Consider the following 16,154-nt stretch of genomic DNA (forward strand, 5'->3'; position numbering starts at 1 on the left):
AATACAGACTATGTACCTTATTACTAAGTCACTAAAACGCAAGTAACGTAATAGAATAAGCATAATTTATTTGCCTCTATGGAAGCCGTGAAAGCCCAATGGATATAACCTCTACCTGCGATACGGAAGGCGTAGGTTCGAATCCGATCCAGGGCATACATATCTAACTTTTCAATGTGCATTTTAATAAATTAAATATCACGTGTTTCAAACGGTCAAGAAAAAGGACTCGTGCTCAACACTGATCCAAATATGGGTTGTCAGTGATGATGATGATATGTCTCTATTGAAGTACACATCAACGGGGCTAGATATAATACATACGAGTAAATAGTACCAAAATCTGTTGCACCCTTACACAACGAATGAGTCATTCAACATTACACGAAAGTACCTTTAAGGTACTTGGAGCTTTAATAAGCGCTGTACCTAGAACTGTACGTTCCCAATAAGATATCATTACAAGAAACACCTGTGTGAAATAATAAGATCGCTGTGGTTTACATTGTCTCACTTCTGATATTACACTGTCTTTTTTTTTAACAGACCGAACATTTTATACTTTCGAATGATAATAACGAATTATACCAGAAAAGCATAAGTTACGAATATGAATTCAAGTTTATTCAAGTGCAAAACTACATTTTTATGTTTTTACATTTTTCTTAAAACTGCATTAATAGCAATATTATATTTTTTACCCGATTATGTAAACTCGATTTAGACCGATATTTGGATAGGACGAAGATGTCACTTAACTTTGTTTGTTGAAGTGCACGCCTGTTGAGTTCTTGTGACCACATATTGAAATTTGAATAGAATATTGTTACTACATAATAATAACAATGGACGTTGGGGTCCCAACGTGCTGGAATGGCGACCCCGCACTGGAAAGCGCAGTGTTGGTCGACCCCCACAATTACAGATAAGAAAACATTTTCAGAATCAGGTAATACTTTTTAGCATATTTCAATAATCTGGTTTCAGTTTTCAAACCTTAGTTTCCTTACCTACGAAACCTCAGCATTTTATCAATTTTTTTACGATAATTTTATTTAAAAATGCAACTATTGTAAAATAATGTGATGATGGTAAAGCTGTAGACTTCGAAGTAAACTTACTTTATACTCATATGTAGGTACCTGCATCTAGTCAAAAAAGAAAAATCTCCTAGACGCAAAAGATCACGCAAGTGTTTTGCCAGTTTAAAATAAAAAGTATGCACTCTATTTCGAACATAAATTCTCGTAACTGTTGGCTACCGTTCCAGTCACCGCTACAGAAAGACTAAAACAACTCCAAAACAGCACATAATTACTACCTGAAGTTACAACTCGCTCCGGGCTGAGGTACAAACGATTTAACTAAGCTAATTTTGACATTGTTTTAAATATGCAGTTGTTAATGTTTAAATAATTCTTTCTAGAAAATATAAGTACAGTCGTAAAAAAAATTGCATTGATAACTAAGTATATTGTTATTTTCAGATTTCCATCCACCCAGATCTTAAGGGAAAATCGTCGCCTAAAACAAAGTAACATCTCGTAAAAAATACAATTTCCTACATTGTGATTTCAATAATAGCTTGCACTTTACTGCAATCTCACTCGGTAGTAGCGAGTGCCTATGTTGGAACGCGTTTGCCTAGAAGATGCCTATTATCTTTTGATTTGATACCCATATTGTAGGTGGTGGGGAAAATGAAATCTGGTTGGGTATTGTATATCTTTGCAGTGCCAAACCTCTTAGTACGCGTCCAAGAGACATCGACTACGATGCGGTGCAGATGAGTGTAATGCCTGGCATTTCTATGATAGAACGGTGAAAAAGGAACGAGAATTATACAACTTCCAAGCATACACTAAGACACTTACGCTTTCTGTTTCTTAAAATAAATGATTTAAATAAGGTACTAGTACAATAAGTAATACATACATCTATACTTCTATACTAATATATAAGGCTGAAGAGTTTGTTTGTTTGTCTGTTTGATTGTTTGATTGAACGCGCTAATCTCAGGAACTACTGGTCCGATTTGAAAAATTATTTTAGGGTTAGATAGCCCATTTATCAAGGAAGGCTATAGGCTATATATTATCCCCGTATTCGTACACGCGCGTAAGACCGCGCGGCGTCAGCTAGTCTCTAATATATTTGCAGACGGATGTTACTTTATTTTGGTACTTTTTCTGACTTATTTGTTTTTCTTCTTATGTTGTGGTATGCAATTAAATAGTAATGCATAAATGTTCAAACTTTCGTAATTTAAAGTTCGTCAAAGTCCAAGAATTTAACTTGATAAACATCCAGTTGTGCGCGACTGTATCTTCGGCAGCCGTTGATTACCGCCCTTCAAGCATGGCGACGCCCACAGATAATATTTAACACAACACCATAATTGCTACCCGAAGTGACATTACGCCCGCGGCTACGTACCGACGATATAATTGAGCTGCTTTTGCCACCGTATTCCAAATACGGGACTGCGTTATTACTGAAAGTGTACACCAGTCATTTTGGGCCTCTTTAGAGGATGATTGTCTCTTTTTTGCGACAATTCTTTAACGCGTTCCATTTTCAAATTTTAATTTATCATCTTTTAATGTATATTTACATCACCAAATCTGAAGCGAAAAACGATCACTTATAGCATCACTCCCTAGGAACACCTTTCTACTATGCACAAGTATAATGCACGCATTCGGCGGCAGAAATATGCATATAGAACGTACAAGTAGATAATACAATAGAAATTTTATTCAAGCTCTGCTAGAAGAATACTTTTTCAGTATTTACCACTAAGGTTTCACCACCTTCTGATGTGATTATTCATTCCAAACTTTTTCTACACAAGAAACTGGCCCTAAATGTATTTATCAATTTGCAAAAAAGGCAGTTGCTACTTTATTAATCTAAAAACTTCAATGGCTTGTTACAATTAAAGTTAAATACCTGATTTAAATAATAACCGCCATGAAAAAGACATCAACGGCCATAGGGCACTACCGGAACAATATGCAGCGGACCGGAAACGGGATATGGCAACCGGAACTAACAGGTAAGGTCGCAGGGTCGTAACAGGTGCCGCGTGGCAAAAGGTTGACTTTTAGCCCTATTGACTTCATTGACCTTTTCATCACGGTTTTGAATGAAAAACTCATTTGGTGTATTTTGTTGTAGGGATTCTTCTCAAATTAACTTGCTTTTAACGGACCGTTATTTTAAAATTTATATTTAACTAATGCTGCTCACTGCAAAAAATTAATAACTAATCTTATGAAATGAAATTTTAAAATATTGTAATTTTTAGTAAATAAACTAAATTTGGTATTGCATTTTTGTTTTGGGAACATTCGCTTGGTTGTCTTTATCTGACTGCTAAAATATATATTTTACGAGCATATATCTCGAAAATTGGCATATTACCTAAGTTAGCTAATTAGCTGATTGGTATACTAAAACGTGTTTATGACATTAGATTTAAAGTTGTGAGAGAGACTTATAAAATCCTGAATTATTATTCAAGGTGCAATGAGTTTTTTGATTGAATTTACTTTTCTATCAGACGAAAGTTTTTTGTTCTCAGTATAAGTAATACTGCCTTGATTTGCGCACCTACTTAATTCGCAAGTTATTAAATCTTGTTGAAAAGTTGCAAGTCTTTTCGCATTATAGCATCAACACAATTATTAACTTAGGGGCTTTTTTCCTGTAATTGTTTTCGGCGTCGTCTCGTGTATCGATAATGACTTTTTAACAGTTTGATTGATTAATTTCCTAATTGATTTCGTCATTAAAGCAATTTTACAAGTGACACCAGGCAAACGAAGCCACTGGGGAGGCGTAATTATAGTTATTATCAACATTTTTTTAATCCAACGGAGAAGGACTAAGTGATTAATATTTTATCATCTCGAGTATTTTATAATAGGTTTTGCATGTTAAAGTTATCGGGAGTCGATCGATTAGCTCGGACTGTCCATCATCCCCGGATCGGGCTTCGGTATCATTAAAGATAAAATTAATTGGGCCCCCACCGGTCTTCCGCGTCCTCGTCGGAGATGAAAAAAGTGGGCACACGTGGTCACTACCGTTCGTTTACGAACGCGAATTATGCGTAGTACGGCAGGTGGCAGCTGGCGGCCATGGGAACTCGGGGTTGAGCCGTGTTCCCACGACCGCGTCATTCACCAAGCCACACCTGCGCCCCTTAACGGGGATGTTTCATGCTACACACACGACCGCCACGCGAAGGAAAGCGTCGATTAGAAGCGCGCGAGTGTGCGTGGCCCGCGTCGCACACGCGCACACCGCGCGTGCGTATACGTACACGCGTGCGTACAACACGCGTTGTAACGCGCGTGCGTGTGCGTGGCTCCGATTTCAGGATTTACTTTGCCCCGTAAAAGGGCTGTTTTATGTTTATCCTGCTCTGCGTTAGTGTGCGTTGTGCGTTTTGATTTATGCGCCATGCTATTTTAATGATAATTGACGCCGGTAATGGCCAACGCATTTTCTTTTTATTAATGCCACAGTGTTTCTAATTACTTTTGCGGCAGTTTTTCATTTAGATTGCATCTGTAATTACATCTTAGAAATTAAGCGGCGGGCGCATTAAATGCGTGTAGTATTACAGAATACAGATAACAAATAGGTAATGTGGGTGAGACTAGCCTCTAGGATAATTATAACGGCGGTTTAAGCATAGTCGATTAAATTAGCGGTAATATTGCAAAAGGACGATATTAATTCAGATACTTTATATTAACGACACAAATAAACTACCAACATAACATATCTAGTATTTGTAATGATATGTTAAGTATGAAAAAAGCTATTATAGATAAAATCAGATGTTAAGGCATCACTAGGTTCTGGTTTTATTATTTTTGGGCTTAAACTTTCAATTGTACAAATATATATCTTTATATTTTCTATAGAATATCGCGAGCAAACTTATTAACAGTTGCTGGAAAGGAGTGGTATGCGCGGTTGATTTACAAGACAAAGGTCTTGGGTTCGATCCCCGGCTGGGCCGATTGAGGTTTTCTTGATTGATTCAGGTCTGGCTGGTGGGAGGCTTAGCGATTAAGCGTTCCGGAACAATGTCGTTTAGAAACCGAAAGGGGTATGGATTTTCATCCTCCTCCTAACAAGTTAGCCCGCTTCCATCTTAGTTTGTATCATGCCGCGCGGTTTCACCTGCGTGGTTCCCGTTCCAGTAGTAATACGGGGATAAAATAGCCTATAGCCTTCTTCGATAAATGGGCTATCTAACACTGAAATAATTTTTGAAATCGGACCAGTAGTTCCTGAGATTAGCGCGTTCAATCAAACAAACAAACTTCAGCTTTATAATATTAGTATAGCTATACCCCTCTTATCGTACAAAACTATCACGTGCAGTAGATTGCTAGGCGTACGCGCGCCACGCGACTCGACTCTTCATAGACAATGTATGCATACCGATACCATACGGGCTAATTCAGAGTCATCCATCATTGTAACCCTATAGTCCACTAGATTTCCAAGCCATGAGAAGGGTACTCAGACTCGCTATACTGCCCTAGTCGGCAGGCTTAGGATGTTTTTTTTGTACTTTGTGACGATTACTATCAAAATATGATTTGACTGTCACTGACACTGACACACGACCATCGTAAACCATAAACAATTTGTTTATTCAGAGTCATCCATCATTATAACCCTATTTGAATAGTCCACTAGACGGCCAGAGGGGTATTGAAACTTAGGCTCGCTATGCTGCACTATTTTTTTTATTTATTCATTTATTTATTTATTTATTTAGGAAGACCAACCGCAGAACATTGTATCGTGTATACTAGTGTGATTTTGGGTGATATTTGCTTTCTAACGATCACTATCATATTAATATCGACCGACGGCTTAACTTGCATTTCGAGCCGCACGACCATCGTCATAGACAATTTGCGCATACCGATACCATACGTTCTAATTCAGAGTCATCCATCATTGTAATCCAATTTGAATAGTCTACTGCAGGGACAGGCCATGAGAGGGGTTTTAAAACTTAGACTATGCTTCTCCAGTGTTTTTCGTATGGTTTTTACTTTGTAACGATCGCTATCATAATAATTATGTTAATAATGACCGGGACTGATGCCTTAAGCGCTCTGCGAGACTACTGAGAATTTCTCGAGAGAAAAAGAAACTCAATTTTTCATTCTTTGACTCAGGACTTGAATGTATGTTTCTATCCGTTAAGCAGTTAATCCGTGATTAAGTGTCAAACATCCACATTCACATTTATCCTATTAGTATAGACTAGAAGACATGAAAATCGGTGCTCTGTCCAAAAGTAAGCGTACAATTTGTCGTGAACTATGATATATTTTTTTTTATATTGTGGAGGTGAACTGAATGGTATATTCTGATGGAGAGGTTTATAAATTATAAGAAAAAACTTGAACTATTTTTTTACTTCAAAAATATATCTTCATAAACAGAAAAGTTGACGCAGCTATTATGAAATATTTTACATACTTCAACGTACTAAGGATATGAGATTTTATCACTTTATTGTGTTAGGAGGTAGATAAAAAATATGAAAGAGTAGCGACCAGAGACAATCACGTGCAGAGATGAGTGCACGTACGCACGCACGCGCATGGCGCGCGACCGAGCGTGTGTCACAACACTATACTAGACTCCGCGCCACGAAAGAGGTTCCGCGGCTATAACCTGAACTAAAATTGACGTCTTACGCAAATTACATTGAGACCGCCATTACCAAATGACAATGAGCACCATTAAGACATTAACACCGCGTCTACGGGATTTGTTTGTTTGATTTGTGTGTAGGTACTTTTGACGGCCTCCTTAGCGCAGTGGCTTCGCAATACGGAGGTCCTGGGTTCGATCTCCAGTTGTGGGCTGATTTTGGTTTTCTTAATTGGTCCAGGTCTGACAAGTCGGCCGTAGCGGTACGATGTCGTGTAGAAATCGAAAGGGGTGTGAATTTTCATCCTCCTCCTAACAAGTTAGTTCGCTTCCATCGCAGATTGCATCATCACTTACCATCAGGTGAGAATGAAATGGAGATATTAATGCATATGCGGAAGCCGTAGTTCAGCCTTTTTGCCGTAGAGCTATAGAGCTCTACGGAAAAAGGCCGGACTCACAGCGCCAGGTCATGGGTTTGATCTGCACCCGCGGGACTACCTACTACCCACTCTTAAAAGTCATTTCCGACTAATTGGAGGGGAATGAGAATATTGGTCACTTTTAATAAAACAAATTTTAAGAAAAATATTGCAAATAATTACCTGCTACCAGTAGGTATGCACGGTACGCTTCAAAAAATAATACAGTACAAAACTTAGAAGAACACATTTTTCTAAATTTGAAAACTTCTACAATACGTATATAACAAAATTCGAACTGAAAAATCCCAAATCCATAAATGCAGCAAAACCCATTACACCCAGCAGAGATTCCCTTCACGTTTCAACAACATAATAAATAAATACGTACACACTTTCATAATAATTGATACCACACAATACAAAATCAAACAATGTGGGGAAACGCGCGTGTAGTGCACGCTTCACGCACACATTCACAGCGCATAACTATACACAACCATAGATTATAAAGCATAACGCATAGTTTGATACGTAACGCTCGGAATACAAAGTTTCATTTTGTTGTACACAAAACAAATTGGTCTAGGCGGAATTCTTACTAGACAATAAAAGTAAAATGAGACAGCATTACTGTATATCAACATTCACATAATTTCTAATAGCGCTGTCTCATTCTATTCTTAGTTATTCACGTACACAGAAACCGTAGTACGTTTTACGTGTATAAGTTGTAACCCTATACGATGGGGACGCGGCAAAAAGGTTAAGATTTTATATTCTTTTTTTTTTCTCTTAAAAGCTGCACGTGGTCGGTTTGTGGTGTACGTTGTTTTTTACTTTTAATGAAAGTATTATGTTGAGTAAAATTCTTCAGCGGAGAGCGCAAGGGGATCGGTTACGACAACTTTGGACGTTGGTGTCGGTTTTAAAATTCCTTGTGTTGCATCACTAAATTTGGAAAATAACCACCAGAAGTTGTCTATGTTTTTAAAAGTACTTCAAGAAAACTAAATAAACTGTAATTTCGATAAAGGGAAAAAATGTAAGTATGATTTGCTTAGTATTAGAAACTTCGAATTTCATTATTACTTGTCTATATTGTTCTAATTTTCAGTATCTATGATAATTTGAACATGTTATTTAATATTGGAATTTATCTGAAAAAGTTAATACATTATTGAATTCCAATCAGTCGCGGGAAATGTGAAAATTTCCAATAAGAATAACTTTGTTAATTTTCATACTCATAAACTTTAACAATCATTTTTTTAAGTACTATTTCAGACACCTAAACAGTTAGCAGAGTCCTTATAAACCGACAGGTATAACTTTTTAAAAGCGCATATCAATCAAAGACTCGTAAGCTGTAGTAAACAATAATTAACTGTAATTTTGATCGATATTACTAAGGACTATCTATACTTATAATAAATCTGTAGAGAAGTCAATTCTGTACATGAAATATATTTCCAAAATTACTATCAGGGGTTGATCAGTGATCGATACTGATGCCAATCATGAATGTAATAGAAACAAAAAGTACCTGACGGATTTTAACTAAACTTGGTACAATTATTCATCATACTCCTGGGCAGGTTATAGTATACTTTTCATCACGCTACGATCAATAGGAGCAGAGCAGTGAAGGGAAATGTTGGGAAAACGGGAGAAATTACTCCATGTTTACAGCGATACTACTGTAAGGGCTGGATTAAAGAGGTCTAAGGGCGGACGAAGTCGCGGGCGTCCGCTAGTTAACAAATAAATTTACATTTACCAACCAAAACAAAACAGCATTTATCTTATAAGAATTATTGGGGCAATTCCCGCACAGTAGCCCTACACAACAATTACTTAGCTGTCATACAGAGACTGGTTTTGTTTCGCAAATAATTACCATTAAAGTTATGAATGTCTTGTAGGGTAACCATACTTTATTTTTTAACGGAATTTTTAGGTTTTGTGCAACAAATATCGATACTATGAACATAATTGAAAGATAAGTAAATTCTTGTAAATATAGAAAGTACGTATCTTTATTCGCTTGGTCACTTTTAAGTTTTTCACTTAGGTCATTTTTCAGGTAGCGTTTTCTATTTAGTATATTGTTTTATGTATCCATATCTACTACTACGATACCTACTACTAATACGATGTTATACTAAAGACCGGGAAAAATGGAAATCTTTGAAGGAGGGGTTTGCCTGAAGGGGGTTCCAGCAAAAAGTATAGTTTTGAAATTAAACACCTTACAATAGTAAAATACTAATCTGTTGTAGGTAATTTCACAAAATGTAAATTTAAAATTTACTGGAACAAAAGGCTTTTTTTTACAATGTTTATTACGTGATTGTAATGATGTGATAAAAAGATAAATATACTTTATTTGCACACCACAAAGACAAAAACAAGTGAAATAAAAAACAAATTAGGAAGAGATCAGCATACAAAAGGCGGCCTTATCGCTAAGTAGCGATTTCTTCCAGGCAACCTTCGGTTTAGGAAAACTTAAGGACATCAGCAGGTGGCGTAAAACAAAAATAACCATAGTATTAGTAATACACATACATACAAATAATTTACATCCATCCATCCATCATCATTTTAATGTAAAAAATAGCCCCTTTTTTATTTTCCATAGTACGTTTATATATTTAGTTCACAGTCAGGTCTTATAAGAAAGGTGGAAATATAAATTACGACCGATATTTTTATTTGTTAATTTGGTAGTTATTATATAATAGATATATAAGTTTTATTGTTATATCAGATTTTAGTATTCTGTTACGAAAGAAATATAGCAGAATAACATTTAGGTCAGCTAGCAAGTAGAATATGTTGAGAGAAAAGAAAGAGAAATGGACAAAAATAATAACGGAATTGTACCCTAGAGATAGTAAACGAAATAGAGGAAGACAGATGAAGAGATGGGAAGATGATTTTAAGAAAATAGGAGGACCAGAATGGATGCGATTAGCAAAAGACAGAAATACGTGGAAAATATTAGAGGAGGCCTTTGTCTGTACAAGACAAGCTGTTTGAAAGGGAGATCAATCGGATAGAAAATTACTATTTTAGCTAGTTGTTAACCCTACATTTTATAAACTTTGTTAGCAAGTAACTACTTGTATGTAATGATAAATAACAGCAATAAAGGCTTATTTTATTTTATTTTATTTATTTTTTATTTTAGCAAATAGAATAATATTATGGTCACTCTATTCATAACATATAATGGTCGTAAGGCATGCCATTTTGATGTGGCGCTCGTATCATTACTTAAGTGAGAAATTATGTTAAACGCTTCGGTTGTAAAGCGTTTGTAAACTAGATAAAGGTTTACTACCATTTTTTCCATACATTCTAATCGACTAATTGCTACATCAATAGCCATGTGGTATGCTCGATTATTCTCAAAACAACTTAAAAAATGGCACAATCTATTTTAAAACTTTTGTTTTATATTTTCTGTTTAAAAAAGAAGTCGGTATTTAATTTTTTTTTTATTTAATCCTCTTTATTTGTACACCACAATTATTATAAAAAAGTGGTAGTTTAGGAATAAGGAAAAGTTCAAAGGCACACAGGAAAAATCGGGAATGGTAATTTGTAAAGGATTTGATATTTCAGATTACTTTCAATAGATGGCGTTAGTTTTAGGTGGCATGATGTTTAGTGAATAATCTTATTTAAAGTTTAGTAAAGAACTTACCTAATAACGGTTAGATTTTTAAACAAAGTAATATGTAAAGTGACTTGAACATAGACAAAGACGTACCGCCAAGCGATTAAGCGTTTTCCGGTACGATGTCGTGTAGAAACCGATAGGAGTGCGGATTTCATCCTACTCTTTACAAGTTAGCTTGCTTCCATCTTAAATTGCATCATCACTTACCATCAGGTGAAATTGTAGTCAAGGGCGAGCTTGTAGAGAATAAAAAAAAAACTTGAACATTTTCTCAGAGTACCTAGGCTTTTATAAGTTACAAAAAGTATTGAAATTAATTTTAGAGGTAGCTCACCTTTAAAGTTTCAGATTCAAATTCGGGAAATCTTAGATTCGTTTCGCGACCTCTAGATAATTATGTTATCCAGGTATTGCGTATTAAATATTCTTTTTCAAACACAAAAGGAAGTAGCTAACAAATTATTTTGTAACAATTTGCTAATATAGGAGTACTTACAGCTATATTAGTACGTCTTAGTTACAGAAAATCTCCGTTAAGATATCTTGTAAAGTTTTCATGGCAATACAAACGCGTTTTACAAGTTTATACTCCAGTGTACGTCTATTAACAGCATGTAAACCGTATTTTACTCATAGCACATTATCAGATCTTATGATCAGGTATGAATTCATCAATGTATCCTCAGTGACCAGAGGAAATGATTTATCAGTGTTCTTGCGTGATTTGCGAGTAGTAATGGACTGAGAGCCTGCCACAGCCATACCTATACTACAGCCTTTCTTGATGAATACTGTTTACTAACAAAGAAATTAGAAATGAAGGCAGAAAATGCATGTCATTCTACTTCGTCCTATGCTCCTACCATAGGCAAGGTAACCATTTATTACATTTTGGCTTGTGATTTCAAGGGTACCGTCTAAATTTAAAGCACATTTCTTTTAATATATTTACCTCTGTATAATATATTTACCTCTGTATAACAGAAATCGTGAAGAGAGCCGTGATAGCCCAGTGGATATGACCTCTGTCTCCGATTCCGAAGGGCGTGGGTTCTAATCCGATCCGGGGCATGTATTTCCAACTTTTCAGTTGTGTGCATTTTAAGAAATGAAATATCACGTGTCTCGAACGGTGAGGAAACATGAATACCTAAAAATTTTCTTAATTTTCTGCGTGTGTGAAATCTGCCAATCCGCATTGGGCCAGAGTGGTGGACTATTGGCTTACCCCTCTCATTCTCAGAGAATACTCGAATCGCGCTCGCGAAGTGAGCATAATATGAAATGCAAGTCTATTAAGAATAAAAAAAAGGTAAGTCAGGCCATCGCAGTCGTTCTATAAGCGATGTAATCGCAGGAAGCGTCAGGGAGTGTACGATCAATCTGCAGCGCTGCAGGAACTTATCTATCCTCAGCTAGCAGCTGCTGCAGTGATTCATAATGATGCGATAGCCTTGTTTATTCTGCGGACCCGCCTCCGGCGCTGGACCTGTCTAGCATGCAAATATATGCGATACATGATTGCTGTGTATGATACAGGCTCTACATTATAAAGTCGTAGACGTGTATAAATCCATGCATACTAATCATTATCAGCAGTGGCGTGCACTTCATAAATGTAAAAATGCACTGCCTATCCTAAGGACTCGAAACCTAAATAAAGGAAGAAATTTTTAATTTCGTAAGCATACCCTGGTTAAAATCCTTGTGCACGCCATTGATTATCTGTTGAATGACTCGCCTAGGTATAGGGCCAGTTCTTTCTTGTTATGGGAGAGCAATTCAATGTTTAGGTCCACCATGTTAATTCAATGGGATTCTGGCAACCCACATTAAACCACCACCACCAGGCTTAAGGTAATAGATATTATATATTAGATGTCCATGAAAATGGCTTGAGACCAGCATGAGAGCTCCGAGGTACAGGGGCTTCATACCACAAACTTCCCAATACCGCCGCGGTATTGGGAAAACAAAAACATCCAGCGGCTCAAAATCATTATCTTTAGAAGTCCTTACAAAAGTCCAGTCTGCAGTGGACATTACACGTCCATCGGCTGATGATCATAATGATGGTTGTTATTTATGACCTTGAAGAAAGAAAAACTCAATATTTGAACCCAGGAATCGAACCCAGGACCTCATGTTCCGTAGCGAGACTAACCACTGTTAAAACGATGGAGTTGCATGCTAGTCAATAGACAAGAAATAAATGAGTCATACCGCGTATAGTATCCTACCGACATAGACATATAAAAGGAAACCACTGAGAAAACCATAGAGTTTCACGCATATTAAATAGACAAGAAGAAATGAGTCATGCTGCATAAGGAACACCGACGCATACCTATAGACTCAGACGGTACTCTCAGGAAGGAGGTCGAATAAAAACGTAATAGGTACATTCAAAGCTCTGGTATGACAACGAACAAAAACAAAAAGAATCTCAGTTTCATCCGACATTGGACATAGGATGATTAATAAGGCTATACGAGCCCAATCTAGTCGGTGACTAAACGCGGCGCTTCAAAGCCTCCGTTCGTAGAAGTGTTAGTAAAAACCAGTCTAAAGGCGCGCGCTACTGCTCGCGTGCTGAGCGCGCGCCTACGGGACGCACGCGCGGGCGCACAAACCCGCTCCCGCTATATAAACCCGCCGCCCTTCCTGATTTCCATCATTCCCTTCGTACGCGCCGTGTGTGCATGTCGCTTGCTCACTCACGCAACCTTGTAAATACGTAGTCGTAGTATTTCGTATTAAGTTCGTAGTTGTTAACATGTGTCTCGCTAAGGAAGATTCACAGTCGCCCCAGAAAGAGGCTCAGTCGCCTCGTTCTCCTTGGATGAAGCTCTTGAATCGTCAGGTAATTATCATATTTTGGTTAAATCTAAAAGTTTTTGATAACAGTTAGCTTCATATTTTGTATAAAATTTACCTTTTTCATCAATTCTAATTAGTCAATATTTTAGAATAGCGATAAACAAACTAAATTAATTCCACAAATCAAAAGTGTTCATAGATTTTGAAACTAATTTGTGTTTTCCTTATTTACAGAGCTCCAAACCAAGGCTGCCACGAAAGGTGACGAGCTCCGCGCGTGTGAATCTAAACAAATGTTGGTCGAAGCTCGGAGAGTTGATCTCCAATTCGTCGCCTCGCACTGACCTGCCATCGAACAAGACTGCCTATACCGGAGAACCAGTTTTAGTGCCGTTCTCCGAATATTTCTATCCAATGGACCCGGTGAAACCGGTTCCCGTCGAAGACAACGACAACGCCGAAAACCAAAACATCCTGAACTCTAGCCGTTTTGAACTCATCTCCGACGAAGAGATCAATGACAACATGGCCAATGAAGTCCGGGAGATCTGCTACACAGCAAACAAGCCGAGCTGCTTTGTATGTAAACTTTGCTACTAATTCGTGCATTTCCAAAATCACAATTCGTCTTCCATTAATTTTCATTAACCGTAATTATTTTGGTACTAATGCAGTGAAAACAAAATCGTGTCTTCCAATATTAGATTTAGTGTGTGCTCCAACAGCACTTTGGCGTCTTCCATTAGACTTAGTGATGCGGTATGCTGATACAATTTCACTCTGATGTTGTGATTTGCGTTTTTGTGATCTTAGATTAGACTTTAGATAATTTCATTTCCTTTAGATAATAATGCGGAGTATTTTGTGTCAGCATCCCGTGTGTTAGTTCGATATTGTGTAACCGTGTTTAGTGTCCGTTTTGGTAGACAGCTTTAATGTCAACTGCACTGTAAATTATCATTGCACCAATCTCATCTTAACTTCTTCATTAATTCTATCTCAATTGTCACATTTTTCATTTATATCATCTTTATCCAATGTCTTCCATTAGATTTTAAGTTTTGTCTGTGATATTATAATAACATGACACGAAGCTTTAACTAGATTAATAGAGAAATTATTAAAATAAATATAGATTTATATAAATTCTTTATAAAAAATATAAATGTAACACTAAAAGCATTTAAGATGTGTGATATCTAAGCTGTATTCAAAACCTTGAATTTAACTTAAATATCAATTATTTTAGAATTTAAATACAAATAAATGATACATAAAATGTATTGTTTACCTCTTATGCTTTTAGTGTATCACATTAAAGAGATTATAATAAATGATTAAATCTAACATGCAAGCTTTAATAGGAGTAAGTTGTCTATGAAATTGTATCTTTCTTGTAACTTTGCCTTCAATGTTCTCTTACGTGTATCTCATTAGAAATGGGCCGAACGTGCCAATCTTAATTTTAAGTCTTCCTTGATAATAAGTTTGTTTAGATTAAGATTATGTTTAATTATAAGCCTTATCATTTACTCTTATAGTTTTACGTTTGCTTTTTTTACAATTTTGTCGTTCTCTCCCTTATATTGTCAATTGTATCTAAGTTTAGTATTTTTTACTATTGTAATTTAGTTTTAAGTTAAGTTTAGAATGTAATTTTTTTTGTAGACTGATAATGTTAAGTAATTACAAGACTTTCGTTTGATCTCTGAATCTCAATAAAGATATCTTTTAATAAAAAATATGTTTCTTTAATTTACTTCTACAAACTAATACCTACTAATAGGATAGGTACTACAATTTAAATTAAAATTAAAATTAAAAAATCAGTTAGATTACAAGTTAGGACTAGTTAGCAATTTCTTCACACAAAGTTTATATGAAACTCTCTAATTTCAAGCACTAAATCATAATATAGTAGTCAATACTAAAGAAATAATAAACATCTGAAAAAAATATTACAAATCAGTCATTACGATTTTCAAAGAGCAAAATTCAAAATTACATAAGTTAATGTTGATAATCTTACTGGTACTCATTAACAACATCAGATAATTTCCTTATTTCATAAACATTAACTTTTTCATGAGTTCTAAGCACTTTTTTTCTAAATTACTTAGTTTAAGTAGTTCTAAGCACATTATGAAAACTTTTTTTTTTATTTTTCCACGCATCATGCACGCACGCACGCATATCACGCACGTTAATAAAGGGATGAATAAACAAACACCTCAAATACTTACAATAAATAGCTTTTCTTAACATTAGGTGACAAGTTCGTTTGCTTACCATTTATGCGAATGGGATGAATAAATAAATAAGGGTATTATTAGTATTATTAGGGTTTGTTTATTCATCCGATTACAGGGTAGGGACCCTGGTAATGCTTCCAGTGGTGCAAATTACAATATGAAGCGATTTCTTAAGATCAAGTGACACACAAGTTTGTTTGCTCGCCATTTAAGCGAAAACATCAATGTTTAGTTAAGGTAGATTGCTCTTAATTTTTAAACTCCTGA

General features: G+C 36.0%; 1 protein-coding gene across 1 annotated transcript; it reads left to right on the forward strand.

Moving 5' to 3' along the window:
• Nucleotides 1-13,479: 13,479 nt before the first annotated feature.
• LOC112045265 (uncharacterized) lies at nucleotides 13,480-15,377 on the forward strand. Its single transcript, XM_024081379.2, has 2 exons — nucleotides 13,480-13,678; nucleotides 13,870-15,377. The coding sequence occupies exons 1-2, from the start codon at nucleotides 13,592-13,594 to the stop codon at nucleotides 14,233-14,235; spliced, it is 453 nt and encodes a 150-aa protein (XP_023937147.2). The 5' UTR covers nucleotides 13,480-13,591; the 3' UTR covers nucleotides 14,236-15,377.
• Nucleotides 15,378-16,154: the final 777 nt, after the last annotated feature.

This window comes from Bicyclus anynana, chromosome 19 (assembly GCF_947172395.1).
Source record: "Bicyclus anynana chromosome 19, ilBicAnyn1.1, whole genome shotgun sequence".
NCBI lineage: Eukaryota > Metazoa > Arthropoda > Insecta > Lepidoptera > Nymphalidae > Bicyclus > Bicyclus anynana.